General features: G+C 38.4%; 1 protein-coding gene across 3 annotated transcripts in view; it reads left to right on the top strand.

Moving 5' to 3' along the window:
• Positions 1-20,182, top strand: part of Tbl1xr1 (TBL1X/Y related 1) — a 136,234-nt gene extending 116,052 nt beyond the window's left edge. For all 3 annotated transcript variants that reach the window (XM_057756910.1, XM_057756908.1, XM_057756909.1), the window contains 6 exons: positions 2,169-2,290; positions 2,430-2,504; positions 4,608-4,735; positions 5,342-5,507; positions 13,359-13,460; positions 14,122-20,182. In XM_057756910.1, coding sequence (XP_057612893.1) covers positions 2,169-2,290; positions 2,430-2,504; positions 4,608-4,735; positions 5,342-5,507; positions 13,359-13,460; positions 14,122-14,148 — 620 coding nt within the window. In that variant the 3' untranslated portion in view covers positions 14,149-20,182. The remainder of the gene's footprint in view (positions 1-2,168; positions 2,291-2,429; positions 2,505-4,607; positions 4,736-5,341; positions 5,508-13,358; positions 13,461-14,121) is intronic.
• Positions 20,183-23,841: the final 3,659 nt, after the last annotated feature.

Below are 23,841 nucleotides of genomic sequence, written 5' to 3'. Positions count from 1 at the left end.
TGTCACCACTGCCTGGTCTGCAAGACTGACCAGTGTGGCTGTTTCGCTCTCAGAACTTCAGGCAAGCTTTATCTATTAAAACACAAATGAAGTATCACTACATTAGGATACCCATTTCAGACTGAGGTAGAAGTAAGAGCCAGTGGCTGGCTGTTTTGCTTTTTGACCTTCAGGTTCAGCTCCAATTTCCATCTCTGGGTTTTTATTAATCGTGCTACAATACAGTTTGTTTTTTTCCCTGAACCAAAGTATGTCTGTCTTAGTGCGGATTAATATTTGTTGGCCTTCTCTCATGTCTGAAGCCCACTCAGGCTCTCATAGGTCATGTCAGATATTTACCCTTCTTTGTACTTTTTTTTGTATAATTATCTATTTTCTAAAAATCATTAAAAATTCCAGCCTCCTCTTCCTACTTTATTTCCTACTTCTTAATCTTAGAATTATTTTTTATAAAAGAAATAAATTTAAATAGCTTTTTACAGAATAGTATTTTAAGTTAATATTGAAATATTTACTGAATCAAGCTTTTGGCAGGAAGATAGTCTATACTTGGATCCAAGACAGGAACTGCAGCAGAAGGAAGTCACTGTAGCAGTATCAGAAAGAGAGACCATTAGGAACAGTGAGGTCACCCAGAGAGGAGCAACTGCAGGAAAGAGACTGCAGAACAGTGGAAGGTGCTACCAGTCCAGTGGGAATCTGAACCACTGAGAAGAGGCTACCCAGTAACAGCAGGGGCCATGAGAAACCCAGGCTGAGCAAGGGACAACAGCAGTGTGTCTCCTACTAGTCTTGGGCTCCTGACCCCCTCCTCTTCTCTGTGAAACGCGTGCAGCACTAGGGAGCACAGGAACTGGAGGGTAGCTTGTGAGAGTGAACCTGAGGGCAGACTGAAGAGAACAGGACCGCTGGCATGCCAACAATCACATGCTGCTGACCAGGGTGGCCACAGTCGCTGGATGGTGCAGGTTCCATGCCCTGGAAGTCACATTTAGCCAAGTGTGAAAAATGAAGTAAGAGATGGGATTAGGAAATTTCTGTGAAATGCAAATGGAGAAATATCCTTCACCTTTCTGTTTCTTCTTGTCTCTAAGTGGGGTTGACAGACTGGCAAGGTTCAGAAAGTATTTTTTTCTAGTTTGGCAGACCATAGGAATTGTGTCATAACTGAGGCTAAGTCTAAATGTCCTATTATTTCCCCTGTGAAAACTTCTTCAGCACAGCCGCCTAGTGTGTGAAGACAGTGTTCCCTGTGTGTTCACAATTAAGCCAGTTACTGCTACACTTGCCTTGATCTGTGAAACTAATAACAGAGCCATTGCTGCTTGCTATAGGGGAAAGAAATCTGTAATCGTCTCTGAGCTGAAATTAGGCTGCATACTAAATCCTAGTCAATTTTGGGACTTAGTGATTTTAAATTTAACAGTTTTAAGATTCACTTGATTTTTCTTAGAAGGGGATTTTGCAAGAATTATTTAAAAGAAAATATATTTGCTAATTATCTACAGTGTCCTTGCTTGGGTAGAACAGTTAACAGTGGGAGTGGCTCTGGTGCATTGTTTCTCTGAGCTTTAACCTATAGCATTCTTCCGAAAAGCAGCGTCTTCTTGGTGCTGGCACCATCTCCAAATACTAAATGACATTTAGAAGTGGGTGTTACCCCAGGGTAACAATAGTGGTAGAACCAAAGCTTCCTTCCATCACACGTGCACAGGCTTGACTTTTATTGTTATACAAATGAGAAGTCAAGATTTAGTGTTCCAGTGCACAGTGTGAATAATTGGGCACCATGATCATATAGCTGAAAGTTACTGGTATTTTTGATACTTAGATAGCTTTATCTTTTTAAATTTTTTCTTTGTATCATAAAAAATGTGAAGTAGGGACTAAGAGATGGCACAGCAGTTAAGAGCAGACCTGTGTTCAATTCCCAAATATGACAGTTCACAATCGTTTATAGCTCTGCTTCTAAGGTATCCGACATCTTCACACAAACATGCATGCAGGCAAAACACCAGTGTACATTAAAAATGAAAAAATAAATACATAAAAAAGTGTAAAGAAAAAATATTTACTGCCTAGAACTCTTAATGTCTAGCCATGATTCAGAGCTCTCCTCCCACGTCAGTCATGTGCACAATGCAAGCCTAAACTGTGCCCCTTTCCAGCCCCAGCACTGGATGTCGACTGGCAGAGCAACAACACCTTCGCGTCTTGTAGCACAGATATGTGCATTCATGTCTGCAAATTGGGACAAGACAGACCTGTCAAAACATTCCAGGGACACACGGTAAGAAGTCTGTTCCCTCGTGTAAAATGGTTATTTTTAGCAAATAATATTTCAGAATCATTATTGAGAACGCATATTAAATATCAAATAACAACCTGTTCTATAAAATGAAAATATAAATATTTACTACTGTTTTTAGAATGAAGTAAACGCTATCAAATGGGACCCAACTGGCAATCTCCTGGCCTCGTGTTCAGATGACATGACCTTAAAGGTAATTCAGGTAGTGGGTGCTTTAGGGTGAAGGTGTTTCATGATGTGTGGCTGGGCATTTTAAGGAGTTTTTGGGTTTTTTTTTTTTTTTTTTTTTTTTGAGTTAAGGTCTTGCTGTGTAGCTCTGGTTGTCCTGGAACTCAGTTATATAGACCAAGCTTATCTTAAACTCAAGAGTCTGCCTCCTGAATGCTACCATATCTGGCTTAAGACTTTTTAAAATGTCATTTTGATATGTAAAACTTAAATTAAAGTTTTTTAATTGTTAATTTTTCCCCCTGAAATACTTGTATACTTGAATATAGTAAATTCTATTGAAAGAATGACTGTATAGGTGTACCATGCTGCTGTATTTGTTACCGTTTTCACTGGTAAGAAGGTAATAGGGACATACATTAATCTATTAGAGACTTAGGGAAATTATATATCATGGTGGCTGGGACTTTGTATTCACTGCTGTCTTCAAACTGGATACCGAAGAAAGCCAATGTCTTAGTTACTTTCTATTGCTGTGCTAAGACACCATGAAGAAAGCAACTTATAGAAGAGTTTGTTGGGCTTTACAGTTTCAGATGGTGAGTCCTTGACCATTATGGCATGGAGCATGGAGTCAGGCAGTCAGGCATGGCACTGGCTTATATCAACAACCGTGACACCCAGAACTAAATGGGAATGGTGTGCATTTTTTAATTAAACAGTCCACCCCTAGTGATACACATCATCCAACAGGGTCACACTTCCTAATCCTTCCCAAATAGTATCACCAACTGGGCAAATAATACTTAGTCAAATACCTGATTTCTCTATGACCCAATCAAGTTGAGACAGCATTAACCATCAAAGAACACAGTGTGATGTGACTAAAAGCGAAACTTAATACCTTTCGTACCGCAGGTCATGAAAACATAATTGTGAGGTAAAGACTAGTTTAGTGCTAATCTCCAGAATGAATGTTGGTGCCTCCTCATGCCACACATGATTTCCTGAAACATTTTATTTTTAGCCTTGCAGTATCATTGACTATAGTGACAACCATTACAAATAGGATAGTCATGCAGATAAAATAACTTCTTTTACTGTGTACAAGCTACGTGTTTTTTTCCCTCCCTTCATCTTGAGGATCAAATGGAGGACTTGGGTGTACTAAGAAAGCATGCCAGCGCTGGGCTGATCTTTATTTTGAGTCAGACTCTCAGTATGTCTTGAAATTGAGAGTCTTCACATCTTACCAAGCACTGGGTATGAGCCTATACCACCACAATAGCTTAATTGTCTGTCTCCAAGTTTTCTTCTCATGCTCATGCATTAGAACTTCTACTATGAAGAAAAGCCAATATCCAGAGAAGTTCATGCCATGAATTGAGCTGCAAGTTAAAAAGCCTGTAATTAGATACCTCAGGTTCTAGATTGGATCTTTTCTTAACCTTACAAAGACTTGGGCCACAGAGGATTCCCAAGCAGAAATAGAATGGGTGGTGTGTAATGAAGAGTAGGTGATAGGGTGGTAAACCTGAAGAACAGAATCTAGATCAAGACAATGGCCAAAGTAGATAGGAAATGTAAATAGGGTTGTAAGGGCTATGTCAACCTTGCCAGTGCTGTTGAAAAGACCAAAGAGAACTGTGGAACTGTGAGATCTGATTGCTTCCCTATGACTATTTATCAAGCTACAAAGCACTGTGGTATTCTCTAGCTGTTTACTGCATTTCCAGAGTGTGAATTCCAGTTGTTTTTGGTTGTGTGTATGTATGTGGTTTTGGTACTGAACCTAGGGCCTCACACAGTACTTAACCGCTCACACAAGTGCTCCACCAGAGTTACTATAACCCTCGTCCGAGGACTTAAATGTTAAGATTTGTGCATCTTATGGCTATTCAAAACAATCTTAGAAAAACTGCAGTTAATTAATTCAGCCTTCAAGTTTTACAATAAGGAGTATTTGTGAAGAATTTAATACAACTTATGGAGTAATGTTAAATACAGTTCAACTACTTTTAAGTTTGTTTGTAATCATTCCCTTGATGACTCATTTTGTACTGGAAAGGTAATACTTTAAAATGTATCTGTTATATGGAAAAAATTACCAATTTTTTTCTCTTGGTAGATTTGGAGTATGAAGCAAGATAACTGTGTCCATGATTTGCAAGCACATAATAAAGAAATTTATACTATTAAATGGAGTCCAACAGGACCAGGGACAAATAATCCAAATGCCAATCTTATGCTAGCAAGGTAATGTGTCTGTTTCACTTTTCCTATTGAGTCTCTCAAGAATAAAAATTTTGGGAGAATGTGGCAGAAAACACGGAGTATATCTTGAGAGGAATATATTTCAATGGAAACCTTTAAACGTAGGATTTTTAGCATTAGTATTTCAAGCCTTAATGCCATTTTTCTTTCTTTCTTTTTTTTTTTTTTTCTTTTTTAAATCTCTTAAATAAAACCCCATAATTAGGCTTGTCTTGTTCTTGTAATCCAGCACTTAGGCCAGTATGCCTAACATAGTAATCAACTTGGGCTCTATGTTGAGACATACAGATCATTGGGGCATAGGATAATAATAAAATTGTTGTGTCAGCAGCTTTTTTTTAATTCAAGAGAGAGATGAATCCCAAAATACAGTCATTTGATATTCAGAACCATGGACCAATAACTAGGACTGTTGGGAATACAGTGACTGGGCAGGAGCTGGGCCTTCAGCTTTTTCTTGTTTGTTTTCCAGTTTCTACAATACTTGGATTTTAACAGTATAATCTGATGGGCAGAATGTGGGAAGCTGGGGGCAAGGCCAAGAGAATATTTAGTTACTTATAAAATTATTTTCCCTTTCACTTTCAGTGCGTCCTTTGATTCTACAGTTAGGTTATGGGATGTAGACCGAGGCATTTGTATCCATACTTTGACAAAACACCAAGAACCTGTGTACAGTGTGGCTTTCAGCCCTGATGGCAGGTATCTGGCAAGTGGTTCTTTTGACAAATGTGTACACATCTGGAACACACAGGTACGTCCCAGTACTGTCAACCACACTTACTGAGTTAGAAGCATTTACCTACTTACTTATATTTTGGTTATTCCTCATTTGACATCAATTTACTGTGTAGTTTTAAAAGCCTTTTTAAAATCAACAGTGATTGAACACTGCATTTTTTTGTACAAATCAGAATTTAGAATTAGATCTCGTCTTGTTATTTTATTTTTGAGCAACATAGTGGATATGAAATAAGAAGTGTTGTAGTTGACATTTGTTGAGGTTAAAAGACAAGATTGCATGACTGAAGCAGACTTAACACCCTGCTGCCTTTTCAGGGATGGTACTGTAAAGAGCCTCCTTTCAAATAGAAGCCAGTGAGTGAGCTTTTGTGCCCCATATACTGTGTCTTCTGTGTTCCCCAGGTCTTTGTTGGTGTCTGGCATACTAATATATTATTGGCAACTCTTTTGCAAGATTTCCACCATAGTTAACGTCACAAATTACCTACTACAAACCATCACATTTGAGTAGTTTTTATTAAGTTCTACATCCTGTGGCTTAGGAAGGTCTACACTGAGGAGCTCTGGCCAACTCTGCCCTCATGCCCTAAAGTAACTGTTCTTAGCAGCTTCTTTCATCCTTACTGAGTTGCTCATTGCACAAAGCACCATGAGATTTTCTGGGTCATACTCAGCAGAGGTCCGACTTCCAGACAGAGCATGGCATTTCAGTGGGGGAATAGGGCTGAGTGTCTCCTTACACACCTGAGGGTGTAGGCTAACTTCTCTGAGCATTTTTAAAAATTCATTTTAATTTTACTTTGAAAACTAGCATTGGAACTAAGGACTTCATTACGGCACTTTCTATATACTTTGTTCTTATTGAACTGTTTCCCAGTCCCTTCTCTGATCCTTCCACCCACCCCACAGCCTCCCATTCCATCTTCACATCACATGGGTTTTATTACCCGACCCTCCCCATTAAGACCTATTTAATCCCTTCTCATAACCCCGTTTATGATGTCACTAGATGATAATGACTACTCCACCCACATAATTAAAAACTAAAATCTAGGATCCCCATGAAAGGAAACATGTTATTTATTTTTCTGAGTCTGACATATTTTGCTTAGCAATAATTGTCATTTCAGCCGTTTTCCTGTAAAATGTCATGGTTTTATTTTTTCTTTAAGTCTACATAAAATTCCATTCATAAATATGCATTCCTTTTCTCTGTTGATAAACACCTAGGCTGGTTTCATTTCTTGGTCATCTTGAATAGTACAGCAGTCAACATGGCTGTGCATGTGTCTCTGGTGTGTTGAGGAATTCCTACAGGTGTATACTTATGCCACACCTGCATGTGTTCCTGTCTTTGTGCTCTGGCTTCTGTAGGAACTGGACTTGTTTGCACACCTGCCAGCACGTTGACCCTTGTCTGCTTCATGACAACCATTCTGACCAGGGAAGCTGGGAGTTTAAATGGTTTCTCTGATGCAAGGATGTTGAAAACTTAGGAAACATTTATTGGCCATGTCAGTTGCTTAGTTCGCCGATTCACTGACAGGATGAGTCGCTTATTCAGTGCTTCACTTTTAAAAATATTTTCTCTGTATATTTTTCTAACTGAAGTATAGTTGGCACAAATTTTTTCCCGTTTCAACTTTCTGTCTCTACTCTGCTGAATATTTGCTTCGCTGTACAGAATTATTTCAAGTAATCTCCTCTATCAGTGCTTGGGAGTTAATTCCGCTGTAGGGGAGGTTTCTTTTAGATCATGCTCTTTCCTTTTTCAACTGGATCGTTGGTGGTTTTTGTTTTTTGAGAGGTCTCACTTTGTAGTCAGGCTGGTCTTGAACTTGTCTTGCCTCCCCTTCCAAGTGCTGGGATTAGAAGCATGTTCCTGGATTTAAAATAAAAATATTCTATCTTGCCAGATGGTGGTAGCACACACTTTTAATACCAGTACTCGGGAGGCAGTTGTGGCTGGATCTCTGTGAGTTCGAGGCCAGCCTGGTCTACAAGAGCTAGTTCCAGGGCAGCCAGGGCTGTTAAAAAGAGAAAACCTGTCTCAAACAAACCATAAAATCAAGAAAGAAAAATGTATCATATCTTGATATCTTACTAGACAATGTTGTGGAAGGACGCTTAAAAGAAATCCCACACTAGCTCAGAATTGAGAAATAGATGGTTATTTATTTAGGGGTAAACTCACAAATCAGAATCCTCTGCCTGAACGGAGAATAGAAACGGAATCCAGCAACTGGAAAGAGAGTCGATGCATGTTCTACATTGGCTTATACATTAGAAGAGGCCACACCCCAGTGGGAGGATAACCACTGGCTGGCTGTAAGACTTCCTACAGCACCTCCCCTTTTGTTTAAATAACAGCATTCTAAGCCTAATACAAAATTATATACAATAAGAACAAATATATTCAATAATTATCCTATCCTAACTATAGTTTAAGTCTTGTATAAATAAATAACTTGGCCAAGTCATGAGAGGAAAGTAACTTCAATTGTCTAGTCTTCAACCCCATCAAAGATCTGAGAGGGGAAATAATATTACTTGAGTAAGCGGGAAATGCTGCCAGGAGCTATCATGTCTCACTTCAACAGAGCCCTAAGTTATTTAAATGCCATATGCTACAGCTCTTTGGAGTTGTTGAAGATTACCTATCTATGCAGAGTATAATCTCTATTTAAAGAACCTGATTAGTTTAAGTATGACAAACATAGATGACTTTTGGTCTATAATTCTTAATACCTATATAACTTAAAGACTAAGACTTCGTATTAGAATATTATACAATAAACAACTATGCAACAAGTGAGGACAATGACCTCAGACTGCAAACAATGTATAAGTATCTTGATCAGAGGTAGAAATGTACATTGTAATATGATAAATATATATCAATATATAAAAATGTTTTAAGCAGAGGTAGAAGCATGCATGCATACAGTATTCAGTGTAATTTAACTTTGTATCAGTATACAAGAATCTATACCAATGTAATTGCCTATAAATAATAACTCACAAGTATTCACTCTATTACTTACTATTATTATTATTATTATTATTATTTATTATTATTAGTGTGAGTAAACTCATACTAATCTAATATCCCAATAATTTCCTCCTTTTTTCCCCAAAGAGATCCTTGAGCTGACATAATTTTCCCCCAACCCCCAACACTATACCAATTATAATCAACACCTAAATGATGTCCCTGACCCTGAGGACAAACTTTGTTGGGAGAGGGGACGTTGTCTTCTAGAATTACTTCCAGCTGTCAAGGGACAATGTTCTTTCTATGGGATCCTGTGAAACTAAAATGATGGTTAAGTTTCAAGATACTGTCTGGTATAATTGCAAATAGTCTCTCTGAGTATTTGGTAGGGTTTTTCTGTGCTTCCTATTTGGAGGTATGGCCAGAACGTTGTAAAAAGAAAAAATGCACCATTTCAGCCAACCAAGTTGGAACTATCTTGAGCAGCTGGTACTCAAAACAGGTCTTGTAGAAGCATTATCAGCATCATGACATCATATCAACCAGGTGGAGTTGTTGTGCAGGAAAATTTATTTTTCATTGTGGAAAACGTAAACATTATTTATATAGACCTATACAAATGTATATATTCAATGAAAGGTATGACAGAGACAAAAATAGATAGGAAGAAAAGTAAATATTTTTCTAAATTCTTTTTTCTTTTCCATATCATGCTCCTGACATGAGATAGCAACTCTGAATTTTTATTTTAACAACATGCTTGGATTTAGAGAGGGACAGAGCCAGTGGCCAACTCCAAAGCCAGCTCTATATATTCATAAATACATACATACATACACACACACACACACACATATATATATAATGTCTTATCTCGATTCTTTTTTTTTTGTTTTTCGAGACAGGGTTTCTCTGTGGCTTTGGAGCCTGTCCTGGAACTAGCTCTTGTAGACCAGGCTGGTCTCGAACTCCCAGAGATCCGCCTGCCTCTGCCTCCCGAGTGCTGGGATTAAAGGCGTGCGCCACCACCGCCCGGCTCTTATTTTTCTTTATAAATATATACCAAACAAATTTTGTTGTTATGAAATACTTGTTTAAAACCACCATTTCCAAATTTTTACTTTTGCGTTCCTAAGAGAGTACTGGTGCATACAGCTCAACTTCTAAAAACTGAACAATGATGCATGCCTGGGAGTGAACATAAATATGAATATGATTAACATAAATCTCCAGATTTACTTTATAAGGATATTTTGCTGTGTTTGTTGTATATACCTTTCTTCTAGTTCTCAAAAGGATTTCAACCAAATTGTTTTATTGACACAGCTAAAATATTTAACGCCTGTCAGCACCAGGCATGAAGAGTTGTCAGCCAATACCATAGGAAATGTATATTCTGTGTGATAAAACTGTACATAAATCGTATGATATACTACATATCTTTTAAAACTTGTGATTTGCACTAACAGTTTTTGGTTTATGATTATAGGAGTTCATTGAGGTCTAAAACAGTGGTTTGGTTCATTTTGTTATTGACATGCAAATGAATCAAACTTTTTCTAATGCTTATGTGGGCATTGTGTTAAAGTATTTTTGCATATCTATGTGTGTGCATGTTTGATTTTGTATACTCAGAAAGGAAACTCTGGGTTCATGAAGAATCCATACTATTTTGTACTTTGTATCTTGTATCCTGAATTCTCAGTTCACTAAACATTTTTGTGATTTGGTAAATGTAATCATATTTATTTAAACATTCAGTTTCATGTTCTGTTTAGAGTAGAAACAATACAGCTCTGCTGTTCTTTTTTTGTAGTGAGGAGCGCAAGGAACTGTGTTCCCGCCCAGCTCCCGCACAGGTAGCTTTATACCAAAATAACAACACACAAATTGTATTCTTTTAAACACTGCCTGGCCCATTAGCTCTAGCCTCTTAGGGGTTAACTCTCACATCTTGATTAACCTATTTCTATTGATGAGTGTAGCACCATGAGGTGGTGTCTTACCAGGAAGGATCTTATACCTGTGTCCATCTTGGAGAGGAGAGCTATAGCACCTGCATTTCACTGCCTTCTTCCTCCCAGCATTCTATTCTGTCTTCCCTGCCTAACTATGTTCTGACCTATCAGGCCAACAGTTTTCTTTATTAATTAACCAATGAAACAACATTTAGATAGAAGACCCACCTACATCATTTTTTGATCGTTGGCTACTTGGTCCTTGTATGTTCTGGGTCTCTTCCATCCTGGGTATCATTGCAGTAGTCTTCCTTTCCACTGACTTCATGGAGAACTTGTTGTATTGCTCTTTCAAATGAGTGTTCAGCTTAGTGTTTATATATATACATATATATATATATGTATATATATATATATATATATATATATATATATATATGTTACTGGGGTCTCTTTTCTTTTTTCCTACAATGTTTAAGCTTGATTTTATTAGTGGTCCCTGTTGTAGTCTGTATGGTGTAAGGTCCAGAAAGAAAGTCATCTTTTCATGTGGATAGGCAGTTGTCTTGGTCTCATTCATTGTTTCCTGTTTTTACTATGTATACCAAATCTGTCAACCATGAACATGGTTGGCTGCTTGCTCCTTGCCTCATAGTCCAGAATACTGAGCTAGGTCCCTAGGGGTCCCAGGTGAGCACCCTCTACAGTGAGCTGCATCTCTAGCCCCCAATTCTCTTTTGTGTCCTTCTACATAGCTGAATCCACAGTGCAGGCCTAACTACTCTCTATGGCATGTGTCTCTGTTCTTGGCACTTTAGTCTTCAGCATTTCCTAAATTAGATTTCTGAATTTGGTTAACTACATTAAGTCTATGTATTACTTTGAATTCATTACCCATGAATACGTTATATCCATTTTTCTGGCTATTTCTTCAGTAAATTTTTATGATTGCTCTGATGTGCTTTGTGATTTTTACATTTGTATGAATGCTGTTTTTTAAAATATGTTTTCTTTTTGGTGTTTGCTTAATTAATGCTTGGAAGATTTTTCCAATTGTAATCCATTGTGCCAAAATAATTTCAGTGAAATATAACTTATTTAAGGTTATCTGACCAGCTGTCTGCTGTTGTACTGTTCACTGTTTTGAGTCCCTTTACCTTTTTTTTTTTAATATTTATTTATTTGTTATGTATACAATATTCTCTGTGTGCATGTATGTCTGCAGGCCAGAAGAGGGCACCTTAATACAGATGGTTGTGAGCCACCATGTGGTTGCCGGGAATTGAACTCAGGACCTTTGGAAGAGCAGGCAATGCTCTTAACCACTGAGCCATCTCTCCAGCCCCCCCTTTACCTTTTTAAACCTGAGTGTGAAATGACAAATGGCATCTGGTGGTAGTTTGTCCCGTGAGCATCTTGTTCCAGCATACAGATAAGATAAATGTGACCCACTAATCCTCACTATCACAGATCTGCCTTTGGTTGTGTTTGGACTTATTACCGTCCTGCCTCAACCTAAAGATAGATTGGTAGATGTTCTTAATATAGGTAGCTTGGGCAGGTGGGCGGCCATTTGTTTTTTGTTTTAGCCCCGCGTTTATCCATCTGCCATAGGACTGTGGTCTGCAGGGTCTGCTTTTACACTTAGTCACTCTCCATCCTGCCTCCGTCCTCTTTGTTTTCTCAGTAAGCACAGATACTTAAGGCTGCTGTACTCATTTATCATTGGTCTCAAACTATGAAAACTTTAGGAAAGAGAAATTTTTGAAAGTTCATTCATAACATCTGTGGTTTTTGTATATGGTGTTGAGCTAAATTTGAAGAGGAAGTCAAGACCAAGGTGTTAAGGCCTGTGCGCCAGGATAGTGGTGGGCAAGGTGTGTGAGGGTTTTGTTGTGAAGAAAATCCTCAGGGGTCACTCATGCTCTGTCAGACCTTTGTAGTTTTTAGCTGCACTGCACAGCCTCTGCCCTCTGAACTGTGGCTTCACAGGAAATTACAGTTCTGGTCTGATTTTAGGTATTAAGTAGCAACTGAACTTTTGTTTTCACTAAAGGAATAAAATAGATATTCTTAGAATTCAGCTAAGAGAATGGGATTGTAAACATTCCTGGACACACTTAAGGAACTTCTATAGCATCCTTCAAGAAGGATCTGTGCATCTTTTCTTCCTTTTACCTACCCTGGACTATCCCTGACCCACTCACTACTCAAGGAAGCATGCCGTAACAGCATGAACACAGTGTCTTTCTTGTTTTTTTAAACTTGATCTTTGTGATGCTGTTTTGTTACATACATCTCTCAGTAGCGGGCACTCTTTATATACCCTGCATTGACTGTCCCACCTGTAGCTGTTCAAAGAGGCTCAAGATCTTAATGGGGAGTGGTCACCAAACATCACTTCAGGATAGTCTGATCACATCTGTGAAGGGATTACCACAGCACATTTCTGGAGTTTCAGAACCTGTCTATATTTTTATTTGAAATGAAGTCCTACCTCTTGGTTGTTAAAAATAATGCATCATAATATATTTTTATATTTTTGACTCATTCTCAGACCCCAACTATTCACAAGTTCTATTTTCCTTGACAGTTTATCTAGGTTTATATGAATTACAATAATAATTCTACAATACTAGCCTCCTAAATGGGTTTCTCTTTCCCTGCCCCCACTCTGTTTTTCTCTTTCCCCTCTTATCCTTTTTAAAATTACTATATCTAAATGGAGTTACTTGTAGGAGCACTGGCAACAGCTACATCACTAAAGAAAATGGGTCTTCTTCCCTCAGCGACCATCGGTGTGTGTGTAGGGGGCGGAGTCTCATGATTCCATCTCCCGCATTATAATCTCACCTCACTATTTTCATTTCTATGATGATTCTTATGGTTCTGTTTTTCATATTTTCAGACAGGTGCTCTAGTTCACAGTTACAGGGGAACCGGTGGGATTTTTGAAGTTTGCTGGAATGCAGCAGGAGACAAAGTTGGAGCCAGTGCATCAGACGGTTCAGTGAGTATACTCATACATTTTTAGAGAGCAGGGGACATGTTGAATACACAGTCTTAGCAAAATAAAAAATGTTAATGAAGGTATTGGCATCATCCCACCACCACTCCCTGTGCTGGACATGTGCTAGATGTATCTATTACCTCTGAATAAAGTAAAGCTTAAGGTGACTTTGTCAGTAGAGGAAGTGTTAAGGTTGTAGAGTTGAAACTGATTTCTTCATGGACATATTTGACACTGAGACCTTTAGGATGCTCTTAGTAGGTTGTTTTTTGAAAAAACGGTAGTACAGCCTCTGCTGTTGTAAAACAGAAGCTACAGAGTTCCAGGGTTATCAATGAGATGGCTTTCATAATGTTGATGCCATTTGTTAAGATTTGAGAGTTAGGAACAGTACTTTGTATGTCTCCCATCTCCTTTTTACTGACTGTAAAGATTAATTTCTGAAACTTATGACAGCATTTCTTCAGTTGCTGTAGCTTGTGGGGATTCATTGCTCAGCTTAGTGATCGTTGGCCCTTCACTTAAGTCTTTTTCTGTGATTTGTTGTTTTCACTTTATGAATATTCAGCTTAGAAACATTATAAATTACAGTGTGATCCATATACAAGTTAAGCTTGAAATGTAAGGCAGATTTCTGGCTGACTGTTGTAATCTCTTACAGGTGTGTGTCTTAGACCTTCGGAAATAGCGTTACTAGTTGGAAGCCATGGACCGACTATGAATGTGTACATAGCCACAAGACTATCCCTGACCTACATCCTGCTATAGTCCCACTTGAACCATGGCCAGTCCACTACAGCCAAATCTAAGAGAAATATATACATGCAGTATATATGAACACAGCTGTACCCTGAAGATGAGTCTCTTCCCAGCTTGTGAATTCTGCTCACCAAGTGCTGGGATCTAACCTGCTGTGCCCCTAAGTAGCATTTAGAAGTTTGGATATGAAAAGCAGAAGAGATGGAATATGCGTTATAAGAGCAAACCACACATGTACCAGTTTTGGATATTAATAACAGCCTTGTTTCTCTCTTTAAATCAGCCGACACCATGGATTATATTCTTTTTTCCCTTCAGTAGTGCACAGTTTGTATGTACAGAGAACAAGGACTTAACAAAAACTTGCGGCGGTAGTTCGTTCTTCCTTTCAAGTTTGTTTTGGTTTAGATTATGGATGCATGAAGTAAGGGAGTGAATCATTTTCTTGCTTTTATTTTTCCTTACCTTTTAAAAAAAAAAAATCTTAAAAATATTTTACTGCATTCTTTGGAAAGGTAGATGTTTGGTACATTTTATGGCTCCCAGAGCATATATTCAGTTGATGCATATTGTGAAGGAGTTGGAATTAAAGGAAACCACATGACGCCTGTCATGTTACTCTCTAAGACACATCAGCAAAGGGTATTATGTTATCTTTCTTTTGGGGTTTTGTTTTTGTTTTATGTGTGTGCGTCTGTGTGTGTGTGTGTGTGAGAGAGAGAGAGAGAAAGAAATAATAGCTTAAGTAAAATAGTTTTTTCTTGGGGACGTATTTCTGCCAATTAAAGACTAGAAGGGCACAATTTTTTTTTAAATACCATAAAGAAGAGACACATTTTTTTTTTAAAAAAAATAAATCTTCTGATGTTTTGCAGCCATAACTAAATTATGGTCAAAATGTGCACTATTATGAGAATGAGCAACGTAGGATGGGGCTTTTTTTTTTCTTTTTCTTTTTTTAACCATTTGTCTGTTTTACTTATTTCTTAAGAGATTAAAATATTTCTGGATAAGGATTAGCTTCTCAAAGTGTCCATCATTTTGTATAGAAGCTTAAATATGTAATGTAACCAGATTCCAGTATTAAAAATCTCTCATGTTATTTTTCTTTTTTACAAAGCAAGATTATGGCATATAACACTGCCATTACTTGGTAAAATGTTTGCTACCTTAGTTTTAAAAACAACTTTTAAAGGCTTGCTTAGAGGTTTCTGAGTAGCGGTGACTGAGAGTTCAGGGAGAACTGTGGCTGCTGTGCCACTCTGCCTGCATCTGTGGCTTCAAGGCTGCACTTTGTCAAGCAACGTAGATCTAAGCTGCTGTTTTCCAGTAATCACTACTATATCATGTCTTCTACTCTGTTCATATCAAGTATTTTTTAAAGATATAGGCATCCAATCAGATCTCTTCTTGTGCTCAGCTGAAAGTACAATATACCTACAAATATTCACTAGAGGCCATGTTTGCGAAGGTGCTTATTAACAGGAGAATCCCAGGTGTGTCGCTTCTGAAGAGAACAGTTGTCAAATTTATATCTTTAAATTTTGTATTAAGAAATTGCTTAGAAAATTTATAACACTATTTGCGTCACTAGTTCTTTTGAGGCCTTTGACTGCTGAGTCCCACCCTGTGTTTTGGTAAGCGTCTCGAACCCAGCCCTGCAGCCTCGATGCTCAGTATCTGCTGCTTTGTTCTTTGCAAAACAGCATTGATTGACTCAAGTCTTGTCTTCACTAAGGTAGGGTAGCATTTGCTTTTGGTAAAGAGGGTGAATACACTTAAATTTCACTATACATTGTTATATCTCCCCATTGTTCTTAGTGGGGTCTGGGATACTGTAATAATATTTTTAAAATTTACACCCAGAGAGGCAGTCGTTTATGGTTTGTGCCAGGTATTTTTAGGGTTGAATTCACTGAGATATGTAGAGCTCACTGCTCTGGGGCTCTGTAGGAAATTTACAATGCTGAGTATCTGGCACTTGTGATTCTGCTTATACTGAGAGGGTCACATCTGTTGGCCTCTGTTGTTGTTTAAAAAAATAATAAAAATAAAAAAAATGTGTGCAATAATTTTTAAATGTGCTCCCAGGAATAGATACAAACGTTTGAGCATGCCTGCGCTGCATTTCCTTCAGCGGTGCGTTTCTCAGTTGCACTGAATCTAAGCAGAAGTCAGAGGTGGTTGCTGATAGTGCTTTGTATTTTGATATGACATTTTATTCATTTGCATACAGTCATTGACATTCTTCCCAGCTGATTCAAAGACAGTCACAAATTCCTGCAATACAGCTGCCAGAATGAGAGCTGAATTTTATGATGTTGTCTTGCTTCCTGTTGGGTGTTTGTTGGTTTGGTTTCTTTTCCTCCTTCTTTGGCTATTTTACTTCAGCACCTAACTATGACAGGATGTCTAACAGAGCATCAGTGCAGAGCTTTCTGTCCCCAAGTCTTAGGTCTTGGATCTTTCTGGACAGACTTGTCTGAAGGTATGTCCATCTTTAGGCTGGTGGTGCTTTGTGAGCATAGGACCGGTGTGCTTTGCTGCTGCTGTCTCTGTCTCTGTAGCCTGCCTGTGTGCCACAATGCTGCTCCACAGATGCTGCACCATGTCTCTCCACATGATCATGGGAGACCATGTTTCACAGCATATGAAGTTCTGTCTTGGGGTTCTTACTTTCCTTCCTGTCTTTTTCTGAGCGCTTACTCTGAAGATCCCCAGAGTCCAGTACTCTTTCTATGGTGTTCATTTAAATCACTGTTTTTTGCTCTATGGTAAGGAACTTAATCATAAGGAAAAGAGAGCAAGGAGACTTAAATGAATACTCTTTGATTAACATCGAATAGAGGGAGCAGCTGCCACCCTTAGAAGGCATGAAGGAATCTCTGCTCTCCATGCTGGAGACATAGATTTGCCCCATTTCCTTTTTCCATGATCAGGTAATATTGACTTTCAGATGACATTAGGAGTGGTAACTGGAATAGCTCTTAGAGTGTAGCAAATTCTGTTTTCATGAATTATTCTCTAGGTGAGTATGTTTTTAGGATTAAAGACCTTTTGCAGATACTGAAAGTGCCTCCTTTTGTGGTATAAAAAAACAAATTATGGTGCAAAAAGTAATCAATAGATTGAATCACATGAAGGTTTTTTGCTTTTTGACATAAAAATGTCAAGAGACAGGCCAAAGATTTGTACTTTTCACTTATAAAGCACTCCTTTTTTTCCTTAGGATTCTTTCTGTCGAATCAGATTTAATGAGAGAGTACTATTTTTAAGGAGCTATCTGTTAATGTAGAATGATTTTTGTTAAAAAGAGTACTGTAAAATATGAATGAGGAACAGAGGCCCACAGAGGATCGGGCATTGTAGTATTGAAAGGAGTCGCAAATGACCAGGCTTCTGCTAGCAGACATGACAGGTTTTACCAGATGCATAGGAAAACCATCTCAGACAGTGCTGTCTTGCTCTTTTAAAGACCATTTATGTTTTTGTGAGCATGTTGCATATTTCCCCAAAGCTTCATTCCCTTGAGCTAAGAGTGGTACTTGCATAGTTGCTGTAGAAATTCTGCCTGCGTGGACCAACATTGTGGCACACCAGCAAAAGCCAGCATTTGGGGGCTAGCAGCCAGCCTGCAGAGACCCTGGGAGTGATTTTTCGTTTGATTTTGGTTCCCTCCTTTTCTCTGAAATCAGCAAGGAAGGAAGGTTGAGCTCCTCCTTCTAGTAATAGCTCTGAAGTGTCTGTCATGTTTAATATCAGTTTTTAATACATGATTCTAGTTGAATGTAGAAGAGAGAAAAAAAGGGAGTGGAGTGCTCACAATTTTTTAATCCACTCATTTCGAATCTTGTATCTTCTATATGAGTTCTGAGGTGTCCATAGCATTCTTTATTTCTGCCCTTCTGTGATAGTGTTGAAGCAGGTTGAATAACCAGGCTTTTGATTGTTTGTTTAAAAAAAAACCTAGCAGGCTATTTCATGTTTTCTTTGGAATTTCTGGGTAAGTTGGAGGAAATGTTGTGCATGTCATATCTGGTATACTTTTTCATCTCATTACAAGCAGGCAGACTTCTTTGTGTATCTCTGCCATCCTTAAATACAGAAGTGATTTCTCTCCTGACTTGGACATTATTGTTATATATAATGTTTTCATTTGGGTTTGGCAAATCCGTTGGGTCTAATTCTGTGAGCACACCATAGCACTGGGTGGTGATGTCTGCATCCTCTAATTCTGTGAGCACACCATAGCACTGGGTGGTGATGTCTGTATCCTCTCTTTAGTTCTCCAGTTAACTGTAAAGCTGTTGTAAGAGTATAAACCAGCCCGGGACAGTTTTTGTATATGTTAAAGAACTTTATTGTTCAGTTGTCATGATAATTGTGCAAGGAAGACCGATGCAGATGCCTGTCTCTCCTGGACCATGTCAATGACACTTACGATGTATTTTGGTTCCACATCACAGTGATTTGTCCCTTATGACCCTTTGACCCTTTCCAGGCACATTTTTTGTGTGTGTGTGTTGTTGTTGCAGTTTTCTCCTTTGCGTTGTATTGCTTTGACAACTGTAATTTGAATCAGATCTGAAAGAGGTCCAGAATAAAATATATTTTGATATTATGTTGGCTGTGTACATATATAAAACCTTTGATCCCCATGTGGTTTGTAAAGACTATTTAGTCAAGTAAAGAGAGGGATGGTGTTTGTTTACAATTTCCTGTTTACATTTCAATTGCTTTTATCTCCCACTAATCAGTGTAGAGTAAATGATTTTGCTCCAAGAGTCTTCCCTATTACAACCTCTCAGTCCTAGCTCTCACTGTCTCCAGTGAGTATAACTGCCATGGGAATCACTGTTTTCATAAACATTGTTTCCAAGATGTATACTTTAAAGAAGCCCATAGATGAAATTAAAGTTTTTGCTATTTTATTACTTCTTGCAGGGGATAAGATTTTTTAAAATGGAGGGATTATTTTCTATATTTGTTAAATAATAGCATGTAATAACTAAAAGATCATGATGACTCCTAAGTGATTTTGAAAATGTGATACTTTATTTAGAGTGTTTCTGTCATGAATGAAGACTCGGGTTCACTGTTAGCTTCATACGCAGTGACACAAGACACACCACATGTGCCACTGAAGGCTTTCAGGGCAGGAGCTCCTCCCTCCACATAAACAAAGCGCACTGCAGTGGTTAGCTAATTGCTTATATTACTGCAAACATAATCTATGATGAAAGTCTCAAGGCACCCTTTCCAGCCTCCGTTACTCTCAACACTTTTATAGTTACCAGAGACTTTTTCAGAATAGAACCTTCGGACATGTTCTTCATTTTTTTAGTCAAGTTGCCTTCTCCATGTCCACCTTTCTTTAGCTCCTCGATAGGAACAGGCAAATACAGCCTTGTCATGCTGTCACTGCAGTTACTAGAGCTAACAACCTTTAGTTTTCAAGCAGTTAACTTATATTGCATGGCATAGGTTGTTATTAGCATTCTGTTTTTATACTTTTCCAGAAAGCATTGGGCTGCCAAGGATTAGAGTCTGTATGAGCCTGAAATTTAAGCAGAAATTCATTGAGCCCAGCATTGCAGGGGGGGTTACTTTTTATTTCCTAGTTCTCATACTTTATCATGAATTAGGTTTCTTACCTACTATAATATGTAGCTGACTAGGTTAAAGTTTACTGGGTTTTATTTTTCCTATATATTCACTTGAAAACTACAGTAGAAGAAAAGCCATTGTGGACACTTGGTTTTGTGGTGCTTTTCTCTGCTGCACGCAGGCTCTGTTAACAGTGAAAATGTTTATCCTATGCTACCTTTTCCTGCATGCTTCTTTAAATGTCATCTACCAATGCTTAATTGTCCTAACTTGTAATATTTTTGTATTAAATTTTTTAGGAGTTCCTTGTAATTTCTTTATAATTTAAAATATATTAAACACAAAGTGTTTAGTAAAGTCCAGCTGACAATTACTAATGTTTCTTGGTTGTTGGGTTTATATGATCCAGAGGGAAGGGAAATTCTTTTAAAAACTAGGACCAATGGGTTGGAATTAGCACTGGAAAACAATTATTTACTTTAAAATAACATACTGATAACAGTGTCAGATTGGACTACCCAACAAGATGCCACTGCTGGCCAGGACAAGCACAGTGTGGGTGGCACTGCTCTGGGATCCCAGACCTGGAGACACCAGCTTGCCAGTCTACATAATTCAGGAAAGTAAAACACCTGTGCATTGCCAGAAAGTTGACTTTTGCATCACCTATTTTACATACAGCCTTGGTCATTTGAGGAGACTTACAGGAGGAGGAAGAAAGCACAATCCCCTGCATGATAAGTGAGGATGATACAGAGAAACCCCAAGATTATCAGAGCCAATGTAGTTTACCTGATCATGCCTATGAGCTAAGTGCCTACACACCTGTCATCCTAGCATGTGGGAGGTGGGGTCAAGAAGTTCGGGTTCAAGGTCACATGTCCTGTTTGAGGCCAGTCTAGCCTACATGAGATTCCCCTCCATCCCAAAGAAAAATACTGTGTAGTATTAGTCTTGATATTTCTGACTAGGTTGGCAGAAATATTTCAATGTGGAGTAACATGCATGAAGAGTGAATAGTAACAGGTAATTAATTTTAACTTAAGAAAATAGTATACCTGGGCTTTTTGGATGAAAGAACGGAAGAGGTGCAGCCTATCATCATCATCATCATCATCATCATCCAGATAGGACCTCTCTTGGCCTCTTTAGCTGGACTGGACCTTGAAGCAAGTATCGGGATTACATCTATGCACGGCAAATCCTTATTAAGCCCGACCCATACATTCTGAAATCCTTCCTGCTTAGTTGCAAAATGTTCTGGAGAAATCCTTTGAGGGAGCAGGTCCAAAACAGCAGGCCTGAGTCAGCAACCTTTTCCGGAGAAGGCCTGATGCAGCGACCTCCACAGGAGCAGGTACAAAGGAGTGACTGCTGAGGGAGCAGACCCAAGCCAGAGACCTCCACCAGAGCAGGCCCAAGGCAACAACCTCCATAGAAGCAGGCTTGAGCCAGTGGCCTCCAATGGGACAGACCAAAGGCAATGACCTCCACAGGAACAGGTACATGGGAGACACTGCTGAGGTAGCAAGTCTGAGCTAGAGACCTCTGCAGGAGTGGGCGTAAATCAGTGACCTCCCATCTTCACTGGAGCAGGCACCTGGCAGCAACCTTAAGGGAGTAACCCAAAACAGGACCTCTGCAGGAGCAGATCCAAAAGACCCCCCAGGAGCACTGAGCGACCTCCAGGAACAGAGTGACCTCCATGGTAACTGGGACCATGGCCCTTGACTATACCATGAGGAGCAACCATCTGAGCCTTGGATCCACTTGCACCTGGAAGATTGATCACCAGAGACAAAGCCCCCAAAAACACCAGTCAGAGGAAAAGATGGGTAGATAAGGTAAGAACACACTCAACACCACTCAAAGCAACATGACACCAACAAAAACTAGTGGCTCTACAACAGCAAGACTTAAACACCCAAGTATAGATGAAGACAGAAAATTATCTAAAAAATTAGCTTTAGGAGAATGTTTGAGGCCCTTAAAGAGGAGATGAAAAAAATTCCTCAAAGAAATGAAGGAAAAGACAAAAAACAAAAAAAAAATTGGAGAAATCAATAAATTACTTTAAAAAAACGAGAAAAACCAAACAGATGAAGGAAATGATTGAAGACTTTAAAACCAAAGTAGAGACAATAAAACAGGGAATTCTGGAAAAGGAAATTATAAGAAAATGATCAGGAACCACAAATGCAAGTATAAACAGCAGAGTATAAGAGATGGAAGAGAGAATCTCAAGTTCTGAAGATACAATAGAGGAAATAGACTTAGTGGTCAAAGAAAATATTAACAAGAGCTTAACACAATATCCAGGAAATATGGGACAGCATGAAAAGACAAAACTTAAGAATAGTAGGTATAGAAGAAGTCCAACTCAAAAGCACAGAAAATATATACAACAAAATTGGAAGAAAACTTTTCCATCATAAAAATATACATATGAAGATACAAAAAGCTTACAGAATACCAAATAGACTGGATAAAAGGAAGAGTCCACTTACCACATAATAATCAAAACATTTAAGTGTACAAAATGAATATTACGAGGTGCAAAGAAAAAGGGCCAAATAACATATAAAGGCAGACCTATCAGAATTACATCTAACTTCTCAATGGAAACAAAGCCAAAAGGTCCTGGTCAAACGTTATGCAGACATTAAGAGACCACGGTGCCAGCCCAGACTTCTATACCCAGCAAAACTTTGAATCACAGTAGATGAACAAAACAAGATATTCCGTGACAGAAGTAGATTTAACCAATACCTAGCCACAAACTCAGTCTTGCACAGACTACCAGAAGAAAAATTCCAACCCAAGGAGGCTAGCTACATCCATAACAGCATAGACAATAGAGGATCACACAACAGCAAATCCCAAAGAAGGGAGAAACACACAAAATATCAACAAAAACTAAAATGACAGGAACCACCAATCACTGGTTATAATATCCCTGAGTATAAATGGACTCAACTCACCAATAAAAAGACACAGGCTAACAGATTGGATATGAAAACAGAATCCATCCTTCTGTATACACTAAACTCACCTCAACCTCAAAGACAGACATTGCCTCAGAGTAGAGGGTTGGGAAAATTTTTTTAATCAAATGGACCTAAGAAACAAGCTGGTGTAGCTATCCTAATCACTTAACAAAATAGACTTCAAATTAAATTCAACCATTAGAGACACGGATATTTCATATTAGTCACAGGAAAAATCCATCAAGAGGAAATCCCAATACCCAACATCTATGCCCCAAATTCAAGGGCACCCTCATGTGTAAAAGAAACACTACTAAAACTTAAATCATATGTTAAACCCCACACACTAATAGTGGGAGATTTCAACACCTCATTCTTACCACTGGACAGGTCTGTCAGACAGAAAACTAACAGAAATAAGGGAACTAACATGATATTGCTCAAATAAACTTAACAGATATCTATAGAACATCCTGTTCAAACAAAAGAATATACCTTCTCACTTCATGGTAATTTCTCAAAAATGGAACATAAACTAGTCAATAAAGCTAACCTCACCAAATACACAAAAAAATGGTGGATTTCGTTGACATATTTGTATGATGCAGGGATGGGTCAACATACAAAAATCTGTCAATGTAATACACCATATAAACAAGCTGAAAAATAAAAACCACATGATCATATCATTAGATGCCAAAAGAGCATTTGACAAAATACAACATCCCTTCATGATAAAGGGGAAGAGCATCCTGGGAAGAGCATGGATACAAGGAACATACCTAAATATAATAAAGGCAATATACAGCAAGCCAACAGCCAACATCAACCCATTGGAGAGAAACTCCGAGCAATTCCACTGAAATCATGAACAAGACAAGGTTGTCCACTCTCTCCATATCTATTCAATATAGTTCTTGAGGTCCTAGCTAGAGCAATGATACACCAAAGGGATACGAAGGGGATACAAATTGGAAAAGAAGTAAAACTCTCACTTGTTTGCTGATAATATGATAGTTTACATAATT

Source organism: Chionomys nivalis, chromosome 24 (assembly GCF_950005125.1).
Source record: "Chionomys nivalis chromosome 24, mChiNiv1.1, whole genome shotgun sequence".
Lineage (NCBI taxonomy): Eukaryota > Metazoa > Chordata > Mammalia > Rodentia > Cricetidae > Chionomys > Chionomys nivalis.
The sequence above is the reverse complement of the archived record's forward strand: the minus strand, read 5'-3'. Positions and strand labels throughout refer to the sequence as shown.